The sequence below is a fragment of the Pelodiscus sinensis genome, chromosome 3 (genome assembly GCF_052426305.1).
Source record: "Pelodiscus sinensis isolate ZL-2025 chromosome 3, ASM5242630v1, whole genome shotgun sequence".
Classification (NCBI taxonomy): Eukaryota; Metazoa; Chordata; order Testudines; family Trionychidae; genus Pelodiscus; species Pelodiscus sinensis.
This window is the reverse complement of record NC_143054.1, coordinates 201,571,960-201,587,058: the sequence shown is the minus strand read 5'-3', so window position 1 is coordinate 201,587,058 and position 15,099 is coordinate 201,571,960. Positions and strand designations below refer to the sequence as shown.

The 15,099-nt window shown below is 51.1% G+C and overlaps 1 protein-coding gene across 3 annotated transcripts in view; it reads left to right on the top strand.

Moving 5' to 3' along the window:
• Positions 1 to 15,099, top strand: part of ABHD12 (abhydrolase domain containing 12, lysophospholipase) — a 55,859-nt gene that overhangs the window by 28,015 nt on the left and 12,745 nt on the right. For all 3 annotated transcript variants that reach the window (XM_075925857.2, XM_089777610.1, XM_089777611.1), the window contains exons 3-7: positions 122 to 227; positions 4,162 to 4,281; positions 8,021 to 8,051; positions 11,588 to 11,633; positions 13,592 to 13,721. In XM_075925857.2, coding sequence (XP_075781972.1) covers positions 122 to 227; positions 4,162 to 4,281; positions 8,021 to 8,051; positions 11,588 to 11,633; positions 13,592 to 13,721 — 433 coding nt within the window. The remainder of the gene's footprint in view (positions 1 to 121; positions 228 to 4,161; positions 4,282 to 8,020; positions 8,052 to 11,587; positions 11,634 to 13,591; positions 13,722 to 15,099) is intronic.

Below are 15,099 nucleotides of genomic sequence, written 5' to 3'. Positions count from 1 at the left end.
AAGACCTGTTGGGTTTTTTGGATAGGTTTTGAGTTGCATACAGTTAGCTGTATTGACTTGCAAGAAAACAGAATGTAATGGCTCCAGTTTCTGAACTTTTACTCTTTGCTCTGTGTTTCAGTGAGGGTTCCGTATTTCATTGACTTGAAAAGGCCACAGGATCAAGGCTTAAACCACACCTATAATTATTACCTTCAGCCAGAGGAGGATGTAACCATTGGAGTCTGGTATGTAAGATTGTGCTCCCCTGACATCTCTTATCACACCCTCTGCATCCTTAGTGTGGAGATTGCACTTGGGATCCCAGTGCAGAAACTGTCTCTCAACAACGGCCTTGCTGGTGAATGGTAATGACCGTTGTGCACATCCACAGAGGAGAGCAAGCATCTTTCTCAGCCTCGTGTGCAGTCCATGCCAAAAGCTATGGAATTCTCTGGCTCCTCAGGTGAAATAAGTGTTCTTGTTTGGAAATTGGCAGGTGTTGCTCTGCATTGCTCAACAGGTCACGTCGTAGGAGTGTAGGGAAGAGCTAGTGAGTTAGAGGCTTGCTCATCGTCCAGTTCCTGTTCCTGTTCTTCTATCTTGCAATAGAAATGCAGCGGAAGGCAGAAACTGAGGATGTTCTGTTTCTGCACTTCAGTATGCTAACATCAAACAGAGCTGGAGCCAAGATAACAAAGCTGCCTGGCCCTGTGAGGCCCACATCTTGTATTGACGTTTAATCCAATCCTTTTGCTATAACATACATTCATTATAATTGACTTATTAGTTACAAACCTCCATTCCCGTGCTACACAGAGAACTCGGAGTGGGAGGAGGAATGTTCTCCAGAGAGCAGGGGAGTGGAAAGGCGTTGCTTCTGTTTGAACCAGCACAACCCAGGGGTTTGGAACTGAAATGCAGTTCTCGCTTTTTAGCTCATAGAGAATTGAAGATGCTTAACATTAGGGAGTTTCTTGCATCCTCAGGTGAGTTGTCTGAGGCATGCAGACGGTGCGGCTGGTGCTGCATGAAATCTCTTTTTGAGCCGGTCAGCTTCCAAAATGTCTAGTCTAATGAGCTAGTGCTGAGCATCTGCGGATAGCTTTCTGCTCTCTCTCATTGTACCTTTTTACAGCTGAAGAAAGTCCCCTCTGGCTTGAGAGACCATTACAGAGTGGAGATGTATGTAAGAGTAGCCATCAGCTAACACAGGTTAGGCGCACTCTCGGATCCTGGCAGGGATGGGGCTAGTTTTAACGATCCACCCAGGGAAGCCAAAGTTTGAGTTGTGCTATAGTGTGTGTGGTCATAACACTGATTACAGTGGTAGGGTTTCAATCCTGAACTGCCTGGAAGCGCAGTATCCTTTTCTGAAGGGTGCAGTGATAGCCTATGCCACACAAAGCTTTCCTTACTTGTAACGAGGTAGATAGTCTGATTGGTGCATCCTTGCAAGTAGACCAAACCTATCGATCAGAGACTGGGCCATGTGGCTGGCTTCCCTATTGGGTTAGTGTCCTATTTTGTCTGCCTCTCCAGCTGCAGGCAGGCCGGGTCCTTTCTTCTGCAGAGCAAATATCAAGGAGGAAAAAGAAGGGTATAAAATGGCATAAAATCTCCAGGTGATCAGTGCTGCCGTTTTTGGCAGAGAGGGTTTCTTTCTCCATGGTGCCTGGGACTCTACCCTGGCTCGCCCGCATGGAATGCAGCCTGGCTAAAGGGGCTGAGGGGGAAACAGATGCTGTTTCCTGACTCTTCCCTGTGGATTCAGGGCCTGCGTGGAGGTCTGTGCCCGTTCTTGGGAGACCCAGCCCTGGGTCAAGTGCTCAGACAGGGACAGGGGTTCCTGCAGCCTTCCTTCCTCAGCAGGACAGCTCCCTACAAGCAGCAGCGGCATCTTCACGACAAAATCCCCTGAGCCTGGCAGAGGTGACAGCAACATTCCCGGGATCCGCAAGTGGTGGCTCCCTCGCCTCCTTCTCTTCCCCCGGTAATGCAGGTGGAGTGTAGGTTGAAGCCTTTTATCAAAGAGACAGGCAGGGTTCCCATCCAGCCTTGCAGACACATCTGTTCAGCATGCAGCAGCTGTCCAGCCCTTCCCTTCCCTGTGCTGGCAGGGAACCGGAGATGGAACAGAGACCTGGTGAGGGTCCCTTGGGCTAACCCTCTCCTCCATTACACAGCATGGCCCTCGCCCTGCTCCACAGTGCCTCAGGGCCATGCCTCGCCATCAGCAGGTGCCCACCACTGTTTTCCAGTGTAGCAGGTGGCCAAGGATGCCCTTTGAATGCTCCTGCCCCCTCTTCATCCCCCCTCCCCCCAGAAGAGAGGAGGCGGCAGCGTGACTCCGTCTGAGATGCTGCTTGCTTATGAGCATTTTCAAGTTGGAAAAGTGTAACAATTGGAAGGCTTCAGCGCTCTTGTTGACATCAGGACTCTCAGCAGAGCCCTACAGTAACACCCAGCCTCAGGAGAGCTGGAGGGCAAGTAACCGCCATCAGCAGAATGGACTGCGTGGCGAGGGGGGACGTGAAGCCATGCCTGTCTCCAGATCCCAGTTCCAGGCTCAGGTGCTCCCTAAGCGTTACGCTGGAGCTCAGTGTTCTGCTCCGAGTCTTTGCCCTTGCTCAATGGCTGCTCCTCCATGACTAATTTTCTGGGATGACTCTTCTACCTTCAGTCTGCTCAGCTGCTCCTCCGGTCCCCGGTCCTTCTGCGAGTCCTGTGAGGTTATTTTAGGATAGTTTTTTCAGCAACGCGCTCTCAACTGGGTGTGGATTAAAGATGTATAGACCTGCTGTCTCTATCCTTCTTCCACTTCTCCTCCGCCTCCATGTGAATGTTAATGGACTTGTATCCTGCTCTGTGTCAGAGATAACATAGCTCAGTTTTACACTGACATTGAGCAGTGACTTTTCTACCTGAGGAATAAATTAGCTTGTGCCTTCTCAACCTGTGCCTAAGTTTAAGACCTTGAAGTCTTAAGAGCACTGTTGACTCAGCATTTGGTCCAAATACCAGATCATTTTCATGTAAATCTCAGAGGTGTCTCACCTCTTAGTTCACAGTAATTAAGTGGTAAATAAACCACTGACAATGATAAAAGTGCAAGAAGTGAAAGGCTCGCTTCAGAATAGCAAGGCGTACAGGATTTCACTCTAGAGCCGTCTAAGGCGTTCGTGGCCTGCTTGTCTGACAGTCTTGCTCAACACACTGTTCTGTACAGCCAGGTTTAGGAGGCAAAATTCAGTAGATCAGAAATCTAGAAATGATTTGAATTGCTGGCACGTTGACGTCTCTTTGCTAGAGTACGAAGGTGGTAATTCTGAGATACTAAATTAATCAAAACAGACTTGTCACTTGCCATTTCTTAGTCTCCTTCAGCGAAAAGAAAACTCGAGCCCAGTAGAAAAGTGCGATGCACGGAGATAGATTTGGGGTCTTGGAGTCGAGCTAGGTTAGGGATTTCAGAGTAGTCCCAGCACTCGGTTTTACAGTTAATCAGTACAAAAGCATGCACAACGCACTCGGTTGGGAGTCACCAGCTTAAGCTTCATTCTGTGGTCTACTAGGTGGGGTTTCCTATTCAGTGAGGGATTCCAGTCTGCCTGTTTTGAGTCCTAGATTTCAGGAGAAACTTCTTTCCCAGCAGCCTTTGCCTTAGTGGCAAACCTAGAACTCTCTCAGCCTCACAGCCTAGCAGATACCAGAAGGCTGTAGCTCCTTCTCTAAAACTACTCCAGAGCTAGCCTCCTCGTTTTCCTTTACCTGCTTGATGGTAGTTCCAGGCTGTGCTAGTGGTTCAGATTTATTTTTATTTTTGTTTGTTGATTTTATTTATTCTTTCATTCTGAGCTGTCCAGTGGGCTCAGATTTATGTTCTGCCTTCAATTAAAATTAAACTCTTACATTTGGAGGCTGGTAGTGGGAGGGGAGAGTTGGAAAGGATCATTGCATACTTCAGTGTCTCGGTGGTGGTGTGGCCTGAAATGGACACGTGGATTGAAAAGCAAGGAGCTGGAGTATTTGCTATTTTAAATGTTTCATTCATATCTAAATGTTGTCTCTGCATTTTCTGTCTCCAACTGCACTTCTGTCCTACTGAGATCAACAAATCTGATTTAGAGGATGGAAAAATTCAGTAACCAAGTAATACTAATTTCCTGTCTTCTGCCCTAGGCACACAGTTCCCACAGCCTTGTGGAAAGATGCTCAAGGCAAAGGCCATCCGTGGTATGAGGACGCTCTGGGATCCAATTATCCTGTAATCCTTTATTTGCATGGAAATGCAGGAACTAGGTAAGGAGCAAGCATCGCTTCTGCAGGGCCAGCATTTCTTCAGTGTTATGTATTCTTGTGTACAGTGGCTTGCGAAATTGGGCCGAATAGTGCCAGAGCAGTTTGCTCCCGTGGGTTTAAAAAACACACCTGCTTTTAAAAATGGAATTTATTTGGATTTGGTAAGCGTGGAGAAGAGAGAACTGACTCTTGTTAGATTTACAGCTGATCAAGGTTCGTGTCGTTGGGTGCCTTTCCAGTGCTCCTTCCAGAGGTCTGGACGTGCGAGGGAAGGGATGAGTTTCCATATGCTTGTCAGAGTGCCAAGAGGCTTTGGAACTTACTGGGCAACGTGGGGAAGAGAAGCGGGTGCTTTTTCCCAGCATTGTCAGATGTCTGTGTAAACTCTGGAATGAAAATAGCGGTGAGAAGTTGGCTAAGCCGCTTTTTTTACATGCAGCCAAAATGCAATTGCCAGCTGCCACCGTCCGTTCATTTTATAATTGTATAATGTTGAGGAAAGGAAAACTGAGGCAGAGGGAACAGTTACTGAATTTATATAAGTTCTGTTGTTCTGTTCTGTTTGTCGGATGTGTGGTGAGTGTACAGGATAGAAACATTTTATGTTCCTGCTGGCTTCTCCAGCATTGGTTGCGTTTCATACCCTGGACTGGGCATGTAAATTCTCAGGGCTTTGAATGCTAAAAACTACTGCATTAGTAGGGCGGGATGTTACGTCAGCATGTGTAGGTGAGCTTCCCATCTGATCTCTGTGTTGCAGCACTTTGGCTTTCCCATGAGTGGGGGGGTGTGGCACACCTGAATTCATTAAAGCCATGTTCTTTCAAAGCATCTATAGCACAAGGGACATCATTATAACAGAGCTGTGTTCTGATCTGGTTAGCATGACTGGAATACTATTTCGGTTCTCTGTGCACTTCTAGTTACAGCACTTCTGTAAACTACTATCCCCTGACTTGGTTGTACTGGTAATAAGATGCAATTGAACCTTCAACAGCCTTTTCATCCCAGGAAGGGCTCATTTTTCTGTCCAGTTTGTTTTTTCGCAATGTCTTATTGCATACAAAACCCTAAGGCAGCAGAGGAAAGGTCTGCAAGACTCAGCTCTCTGAAATCCTGAAATGCATGAGCAAACTCATGTTTGGCAGCCTCTTGTACTTCTGGGTTATAGCATAGTAGTCAGTTCTACGATCACGTTATTTCTGATATCCAAGGTTTTCCTGCAGCCATATATTGACAGCATAGCGTCTTGTAATAACGGAAGAACTCTAATTGGTTGTGACCAGCACCTTCCCATTCTGCACAGGTTAGAGGCACTCTGGGCACCACAGCATGTCACCAAAATTAAATGCTAAGAAATCATGCATGCCTTGCGTAATTTATCTTGTTATTAGCACTGGAAAAGCTGCAACCTGCGTCCCTGCCATTCAGTCCTCATTGACATTGCTGTGTCTTTCTGCAATGCACATCCAGATACTGTTAGAGCTGAAATCCATAAATGATGCAACTTTTGTCTGCTAGTCACTGAGGTGTGGAAGAAAAACCCTAACTTGGTTTCTGGACTGAGACAAGATGCGTCTCGCTTGGCTGCAGAAGATTCATTTTGTGTGATGTAGGAAAATACAGAAAAGGGCCAGTGATATTTCTTTGCCTGTGAGAGATCAAGGATGTAATTCGCCAGAATCTCACTCTTCGTTGTCATTGCTCCTTTTTGTGTGGCGAGAGGGTCTTTCCACTCCTCCTTTTGCTCCCTATTGTTCGAACCCATTTCTTGGCCTCAGGACCAGAAGTTGTGTCTACACTAAGGATGTGAGTGTGACTGTGTAAACAGTTAACCGAGGAGCATGGGCTAATTGGCTAACGCTCACGGTTACATGCAGACTCCCAGGATGCATAGGGAGCCAGCTTAAGAAACAGTTCCCGGCACCGTGAGTTCCTGGGGAGCTGCCTGCACCACTGCCTCTGTATCAGGCACCAGTGCGGTGCGGCAGGTGGGAGCCAGGACGTGTGGGGAGCCAGCTGCCCCTCGCATGTAACTGCTGAAACGTCCAGACGTTAGCATCCCTGGTCCACACTTGCACCCGAGCGACGTGGGCGCTCGTGGAGCGGGTTTGACTGCATCGAGGGAAGAGCGCTCTCCTGTCGGCACAGTGCAGCTAGCTGGGCGTTCTCACGCTGGCACAGCTATGCTGCTGTGAGCTTGGATGTGTAGAAATGGCGTGTGCTGCAGCAGCCGTCCCTCCAGCTCCTGAGGGCAAAAAGCAGCTTCCCGTGGATCGTGCCCGAACTATCTCAGCACTGGCCAGAGAGGAGCCAGAGGGGTGGGTGTCTGGGCACGTACTTTGATTCCTGGGTCAGTGACCAAGCACCCAAGCCAGGTACTTTTATGTATTTGTGACTTGCACTGAAGCGTGCACTGACGGCCCCTGGTCGTTCTCTTGCTTTGTGGCTTGCAAGGATGCTAATGGGGCACAGTTGGTTTTTCCTCACACAGCAAGCAGAAGGCCAGCTGTCTGGCTACAGAGCATAGCTTCCCAAGCAAACGCTCTGCCTTGCCCCAGGAATGGACTGTCTGGCTTGAGGTGGAGTGCGTTTGCTAAAAAAGCCAGCGTCAAGGTTCTTGCTGGTCACGGGGCATTAACCCCAGCCGGGCCACGGCAACGCTAGGCAGTTCCACATGCATTAATTCTTGCAGGAGAGCTACAAAGCAAAAGATCAGTGTTGTGCCGTGAGTCGACCGTCTAGTAAATGAAACGAGATGTGTCGGTATTCTCTTTGCAGCGTCTGAAGCCATGTCTGTTCACTTCCCTGGAGTGTCGGCCAGGAATTAGCAATATGTTTGAGGACAAGCTGACTAATAACTTTAAAATAAGTCCTGGTAAGAGGTGGTGTGGCTCATTGCCTATTGGGCTTTTTGAAGAGTGTACCACGAGCTAGTGAAAGCTTTGATTTTCTTGGTAGACCTGACATTCCCTCTGCATGTGTTTCCTTGTTTGTGGGCAGGATGACAGTGTTCAGAATAAGGGTTTGCTGTGTAGTCCAATGATGAAATTGGGGTGGGCAATAATTTCTGAGGGGTCCTGGGCTGTTTTGAAAGGGGTGGGGCCGTGGGTGGAAGGGGTAGGGCTAGGACACTCCCTGCACTCCCCTGCCCACAGACTCTGATTGGGGTGGGGGAGCACATGAAGTCTCCCCCCTGCACCCTCTGGCGCCTAGAGAGAACCGCTGGTGGTTCCTTCTAGGTGCCGCATGTTCCTGGTGGCGGGAGGAGGCTTTGCAGGGCATGGGAGTGCACAAAGTGTCTCTCTTGCCCCCACCCTGCACGGGGCACGTGGTCCCCAGAGTGAACCCCCAGCTGTTCAGAACAGCTGTCGGTTCCCTCTGGTGCTGCACGTCCCCGGCAGAGGGAGGAGACTTTGTGCACTCCCCTGTCCCAAGGTCTCAATTGGCCTGGAGATGGGGGAGTGGCAGGACGGCTGTGGGACCTAATCAACTCACTTGGCGGGCCGGCTCCAGCCCGTGGACGCTGTCTTGCCCACCCCAAATTAGGGGTTACCACCATGTCAAAGCTACTGGCCACATCCTTAGGCAAGCTGTTTAACATCTGTATTTGTAGAATTCACTGTTTGTCCGTATTTAATTAGAGACCTGGAGACAAAAGTACAACTCTGAAGACCGGTGTCTTTGGAAGATAAATACTAACGCCCTTTCCTCCTCTTTCCCCACGTTTCCTTCGTAGGGGAGGGGATCACCGTGTGGAGCTTTACAAGGTAAGTGACTCTGCTTCTCCAGGCTGTTACGTGATGCAGATGGAGCAAATAAAAGCACTGACCCTTTCTGTAGACTGGACCATCGGCCTACTTACTGTTCCTTAGAGACATGCCTGGTATGATGAGCTCTGGGTTTATAGCTTTCCCTTTATAACGAGTATCCAAGTACTGATGCCTGTAAAATGATCTGGTTGTCAAGGTGCTTGTCCTGTGAAATCCCTGTTAGCAAAGTATCTTCATTCCGGTCACTCAGCTGTGCTCTTTGGTAACTTGAGAGGCAGATAACAGTTTTTTTTTGTCCAAAACGAAGAGCAACTGAGTTTTGGCAAAATGGCACCTACTGTTTAAAGGGAATGTAATGAAACGATCATTTTGATTTCCAAGGATCACTGCGTACTGTAAGACGCCTTCCATTTGCCCATACGGACAAATTAGCTATGTACTTATTGTGTACTTGAGCAGGAACAACAGGCACTGTGTGTTTAAAAACCACACCCTAGCTACAGAATGGAGCCTGTGCGTAGTCTAGTGGGTGTAGCCAAGGACTGAGTGCCAGGTACTTAGGTTCTAGTCCTGGCTCTGCTGCTGCCTTGCAGTATGACCTTAGAAAAGTTATTTAACCTGCCTGCCTCAGTTAGCTCATCTGTACTCTGTGTTGCAACAGCTGGACTCCAGAATGATACGTAGTCCATTTGCCAGCTGTATGTAAAACAACAACCCTGTAAGCGTCTAACAGCAAATTCAAGTTAGCCAGGTCTGGGGTTGCCCATAGGCTCTGAGCATCGGTGGAGCTGTCCAGAGTCTGGGAAGTGCTGGCATGACTCAGAACAGATGTAGCAGTTCAGGTTGTCTTCCCTTGTTTTCCTTCCCAGGGTCAGGTTTCTGAGCAGCACGGTGTGTCTTGCAGGGTGCAGCAATGAAACCAAGACGCTTCCTTTTGCTGCCTGCAATAGAGGAGCTTCAGAAGTCTGGGGCTGATTGTTTTGGTGGGTGTGAAGGAGATGGCTAGAAATGTTGTGAACCAACGGGAAGCGAGCTAGCGGAGGGAGAGAGAAATGGAGGCGAGTCCCTCTGCGGCGCAGGTAGTTGCGTGGTGGTGCCAGGGAAGAAAAAGATGCAGATCATCAGACATGTCCTTGTGGCGACCAGCATGAAAGATGGGGGCACCTGCCATGTCCAGTGACGGTGCTCTGAGCTGAGTCCCTACGCACGCCCTGGTGCCACGGCCCAGTTTCTGAAGCACTTTGTGCTGGGCTGATGAAAAGCACGGTATCGGCACGTAGCGCCTCCCGTTATGGGTCACACCATGAAGAGCGTAGAGGGGCGCTACAGCCTGCCATCCCATCGACGCACCAGGGCTGGCCCCGTCTCGGTTGCGGTGAGTTTTAAGGAGTGTAGCTGGAAATTGCCACGTGATGAAGGCTCCAAGCTTTGTCCTGGGTGTTTTTAGTACTGGTCCCGGGCAATAAACAAACATTCATCGGAACCGTGAGCTGCCCCTGACTTTTACTAAAAACATCCTTGCAAAACCAGGAGGGTCCCAGCGGTACCCTGTCCCACTGCATGCAGTGACTGGGGGGATCCCCCACCACCCTGCATGGCTGGGAGCTCCGGGACCCAGGACTGCGAGCTGGTGGCTGAATCCCACACTGCTCTGCAGGCATGGGGGATCCCCTGCTTTGTGCAGGGGGCTAGGGAGTTCTGTGGTCCCCTAACTGCTTGCAGGGCTGGGGAGCTGCCCTGGTTGCCCCACCACCTCTAGTGGTGGCTGAGCAGTTCCTGAGGTTACCCTGCTGCCCTGGGGAACTTGGCTGGAGCGCCTGGGTGGGTTCCACTGGAGGCAGTGGCTGGCTGGCTGGCTGGCTGATTGCCTGGGCTGCTGTGGTGTCCCAAAGTCACGGAGGTCTCTGGAATGAAAGGGATTGGCTGACCTAATCGTAGGCGTCTGTGACTGACCCTGTTGTGTGGTGGTGGCACCTTTGTTGTGGTATTGGAGAGCTCCCCCAGGCCGCTTTGTTTTGCCGATCACAGAGCAGGCCTACTCCCTGCAGCAATTGAAACAATAGGAGTGGTGTCTTGGAGCTGCATGTGTGCTGTACGCGAGCCCAGGCAGCTGTACTATGTACCATCCGGGGCTGTGTCAACACAAAAGCTTCTGTTTCTAGTTCTTGGAAAACACGTAAAGCCAGCCTTCCCTGCCTGCTATCCCCAGTGCACCGCACCGATGTCGCGGTAACTCAGTCCGGCTCTCCTGGCTAGAATAGGTGGCGGCTTCTATTTCCAAGTATTCACACAAAGGGGTTGCCTTGATTGCTCCAGCTTCCCTGTGCAGACAGGCCCTGCAAATGCCCAAACAGACTTTACCCGCGACAGGGCCCTGAAAACGTTCCAAGTCTGGAACTTTAACATCACTTTTGCTAAGGCATTAAAAAAAATCGTTTATTCATGTGGCTATTTGTAGTTAGCAACCGAGTTTGAGGGTCACCAGTGCTAAAACATAAATGTAACAGACGAGCTCTCTAAACAATGCACTTTAGATGATACTTTTGATCTAGTTAAAAGTGTTCAGGACCTAAACAAGCCATTAAACATTCACAAGAGTCCACAAAATGTATTCCCTGTATCAGCTGGGTAGGAACATTTGATTAGTATGAATAAGGCCGCCTCTGTGCTGTTGCACTGAAAGCACTCAAGGTAGGGGTGTGTGGCGAGACAGCAGCAGACATTTGAAATCCGTAACGATAAAATAGTTTCCAGAAGAGCGGCTGGAGCTTGATCCATCTCCTTTTGGAGTTCTGCTTGAGTTTGCAGATTGCGCTGATGCAAACAAGAAAGGTGGCTGTTCACACAAATGAAAATGAGGCTTCCTTAAGGCCCTCTTGTGGGGGGGGGGGGGGAGGGAGGGAGGGAGAGGGAGAGAGGGAGAGAATATGAATGTTCAAGGGAAGATTTAACAAGACTTGAAGGCTCTTGAGAGGTTCCTGGTTCTATGCAAAAAGTGACCTTGATGGTTCAGGCCGTCACAGCTGCAAGAATGTAGAGGTCACACCCAGCCGGCAGTTCCGGGAGCGCACAGGACAAGTAGTGGTGGCATGATCCGTTTTAGGTATGCCAGCTCCCATCGCCTCCTTGCTGTGTGCAAAGTGTTTATCCTCACAACACCCTTAGGCAGTGCTCTTGTCCCCATTGCACCAATGGGAACTCCAGCACAGAGGCCAAGTGCCTTGTCGGCAGGCACGTTGGGAGTTGGTGGCAGAGCGAGGAATTGAACCCAAGGCTCATGAGTTCCAGGCCCTCCCCCTGACCACTAGTCTGTCCTTCTCTCCGCACTGAGGCTGGGGGGAAAGCAGAAATAAACTGACAATAGCCGCTAATTGGCTCACGGGCTACTCCCTTCTTCTGGGTCTGCGGTCAGCCCTGTGAATTAGAGAGCTTTCTCTCACGGCCTCATCCTGACTCGGGGGTGGGGTTCAAGTGACAGTGCAGCTGTTACTCCATGTGTGGTAGTGTATTCAATACATTGTTCTTCTGTTTAGGTCCTGAGTTTCCTCGGTTACCATGTCGTCACGTTTGATTATCGAGGTGAGTGGTTGGTTGTTAGGAGCTGTCTTTAGCTCCGTCTTCCTTTGATCTCCCTGCTAATGGCCGTGTTTCCCACCTCAGAAGCTGTTCCCAATTTAGACTTCTCTTGGATTTTCATTGAGTTCTTAAAATCTCACTGGAAAGTGTCTCCTTCTCCAGTGCCTCTACTTGTCCTTTCCTATGTAGCACATAAGCCAGGAGATGTTCTGAGACCCGCTTTGCTCTGGTGTCCGACCATCTCACAGCCAGTGTTTACTCTCCTCCCATCCCTGGGAGGTATGGCAGGGCTGCTCTGCCCATTTCAGGTGGGCGCTGACACCGAGAGGCCTGCAGTCACCCTGGGAGTCGATGCAGAGCAGGTCCAAGGACCCAGGTCTGCTAGAGCCCTAATCACCCACCCGCCCACCCCACAGCTCATGGCCTGAATGTACACGGCTGCAGCCACTGAATCTCCAGTGTCACTATCTGTAAGACGCAGTCTGAGCTCTCTAGAGGCTCTTTACTGCCTTCCCCAACGAGCTGCTGTCCAGCAGTCGCGTTTGGAAAGCTGTTCATGCGGCATGCCCCCCGCCCCCCAATGGTTGGCTCTCTGCGGCTGTGCTCAGCAAGTATGTTACCTACTGAGAGGGGCGTGGGTACCATTTCCACTGCTCACAAACAGGGCAGGTCTGTTTTTAGCTCCGTGCTTTTTTCCTAAGTGTCACCAACTGAATGTTCTCTTCTCCCGTTTGATCTAGCAACATGGTGCTGCTGTTTCACAGCATTTCACACCTGCCGTTCGAGGAGAAAACTTTCATTGTAAATTGTTTCCAAAAGCTCGTAACATTCCTGGCCATAATCCTTTAATTTAAGACCCAGAAGAAGCAGTAAGCTTCTTGGTGTACGGCCCTTGTGGAGGGGGGGCGGGTCACCTGAGCCATATTTATAAATATGCTCTTTGCAGTCGGCCCCAATCCTACTGATTTCCAGCTGTTGAGTAACCACTTCTTGTGGCTTCACAGTGACGCTCTTGGACAAGGTCTCAGCGGAATCTACTGCGCAGCTGGTTCTGTCTCTTCAGAGATCAGGCAGCCACATTTTTTGCAGTTTAGTTTTGCCTCCTGCGGATGTGTGCTAGCGCTGTACGTGGCATGGGCGTGATGCTGTGGAGCACTGTGCCCACTCCGGAGCCTGCAGTTCGAGAAGGCTGTCGATGAATTGGAGGGGAGGGAGTCAAAGGAGAGCCCTGAGAATGAGGAGAGGGTTCAAAATCCTGCTTTTTCCTAATGGACTCCTGGGGCTCGATTTATGCATCTGAACAGAGAAGGTGAAGGGGTCTGTTAGTATCCGCGGGGGAACCAATGGCTAGTAAGGGCTGTTCAGGCCAGAGAGACGGGACAAGCGGAGGGGAGATGGGCACGCTCTCTAGCGGTGAGGGGAAACGCAGCGTTTTGGAACAGCTTACCGGGGATGGCTGTGGATTCCCCACCACTGACGGCTGTTAAATCACAGTTGGGGGTTTCTGAAGGCTCTGTTCCAGGAGTTACTTTGCTGACATTCTCTGGCCTGTGCTGTACAGGGGATCAGGCCGCAGTGATCCCTGCTGTCTCCGCATCTGCGGAGAGGCCTTTGAAGCTGCATGCCAGAGCTGGCCTCTCGAGGAACCAGAAATGCAGGGCTAGCAGACGATTCGCTTCCAGCAGGGGTCCTGCTCTTGCTGTCAGTGTCTAAGCCCACGACTCTGCCTGGCAAGTTCTACCAGTGGAAGCTTGTTTAAGGCTTTAAGCAAGATCCGTGGAGCCCCTGTGCTGTGCCAGTCTTTCATTCCAGCTCCGCTTCGGTGTGCGGGACAATCGAGTAAGCAGGAGTGTTTCCGATTTGGATCCTTCCCAGTGTGGGCATGCGCCTGGCCCCACAGGCAGGAGCAACGGCGTGTTCTGCTGGGAGACGGGGGTGTGACTTACAATGCTTGTTTGCAGGGTGGGGCGACTCGGTGGGCACGCCGTCGGAGAGAGGAATGACCTACGACGCGCTCCATGTGTTTGACTGGATAAAAGCAAGAAGCGGAGACAACCCTGTCTACATATGGGGGCACTCCTTAGGCACAGGGTAAGCCCCCTCCGCACGGCAGCGCTCTAGAGTCATCCAGCGAGCTCTGTGGGTCGGTGCCAAGTGCAGCCTGTGTCACTTGAGGACCCGAGTTCTCTCGTCTGGCTGGGATCTAGTCGCTGCTGCTTTGCCCGTTTGAATTGAGAGATGCCAACGAGCAGCACCTGTGCCCTCGACTGCCAGAGGCTGTATTGGGGCAGCGAGTTCAGCATCACCCATGTCATGAGAGAGCCAATTGCAGGGGAAATCATCCCTGGTGTAAGCGGTGCCATCCATAGCCAGCTATGGCGCTGCGCCCATTTACCCCAGTGTTTGTGACAGGGGCCCCACAGGTCAGGAGCCGCTTCTGCGGGGGGCTGGCTTGCTGGGAGAAGAGCGTGTGCACTGGGGGCAGGGCCCAGTGATGGGGTGAGCTGGCCTGGATATGACAGCCCATCTAAAATCCTCCCACAAGCACTTGTGGGCCAGGACCCACCATTTGGGAAGCCCGTGTTAATCTGCCTGCAAATGTCACTGGCACTTCAGAACTGAGCACGTGTCCGGTGAGAGCAGGCTCATGTTTTACAACGGCCTGCGGTGCTCCTCCCAGGGCAGACAGGCCACGGGAACGCTTTCCAGGTCAGAGTTCTGAGGCCTGTCCCACAGGCAGAGCGCTGGTTGAATAGGCAAGGCCTGCCTGCAAGTGCTGGTGTGTGTGCCAGTCACAAGAGAGCATACGTGTCCGTCTGGGCGGGGCGGGAGGTTCCAGACACTGTGCCAAAGCCCTGCCTGTACAGCACAATGCAGTTTTCAGGCAGAAACCCGGGAAGTATCTCTCTTGTCTCTGGAAATACGCTGCTGTGACTCCAGAAACAGCTGTATTCTAACGGAGACTGGCATGCAGAGGATGCCACAGGTTCTGTGCTGCTGAAAGCCTGCTATTGCACCCAGCATGTCGGTAACGGAAGTGTGGCTATTACATAAACTCTAGCCATGTATCCGAAATGTGTAAGCTTCCACCTTCTGTCTCCCCCGCTCACCCCCCCAGTAGGGCTTCGGCTGCGCTTGGGGAAAGGAGTGCCTTCAGGGTGACTCCTGTGCATGAACCGTCCCGCGACACGCACAGTGAACAGACACCAGTACTAGGCATCAGACCGGGCACGGCCACCTCCAGTGCTGATGACACGTAGTTTACCTCCTAGTAGAACAAAAGTGCCTCGTCTTTACCCTGTGCGCGTGAGCTAGCCTGCAGCCGCAGGGACCCAGGGTAAGACGCACCTTGCATAGCAGTGAAGACAAGGCCCACGGCTCGGCTTCCCCGAGGAGCTGAAAAGTGCAGGCTCTGGAGCTGTGCATTCGGCGCACGTTACCTGTTCCGTCGTGTGGGTGTCCCTGGGGC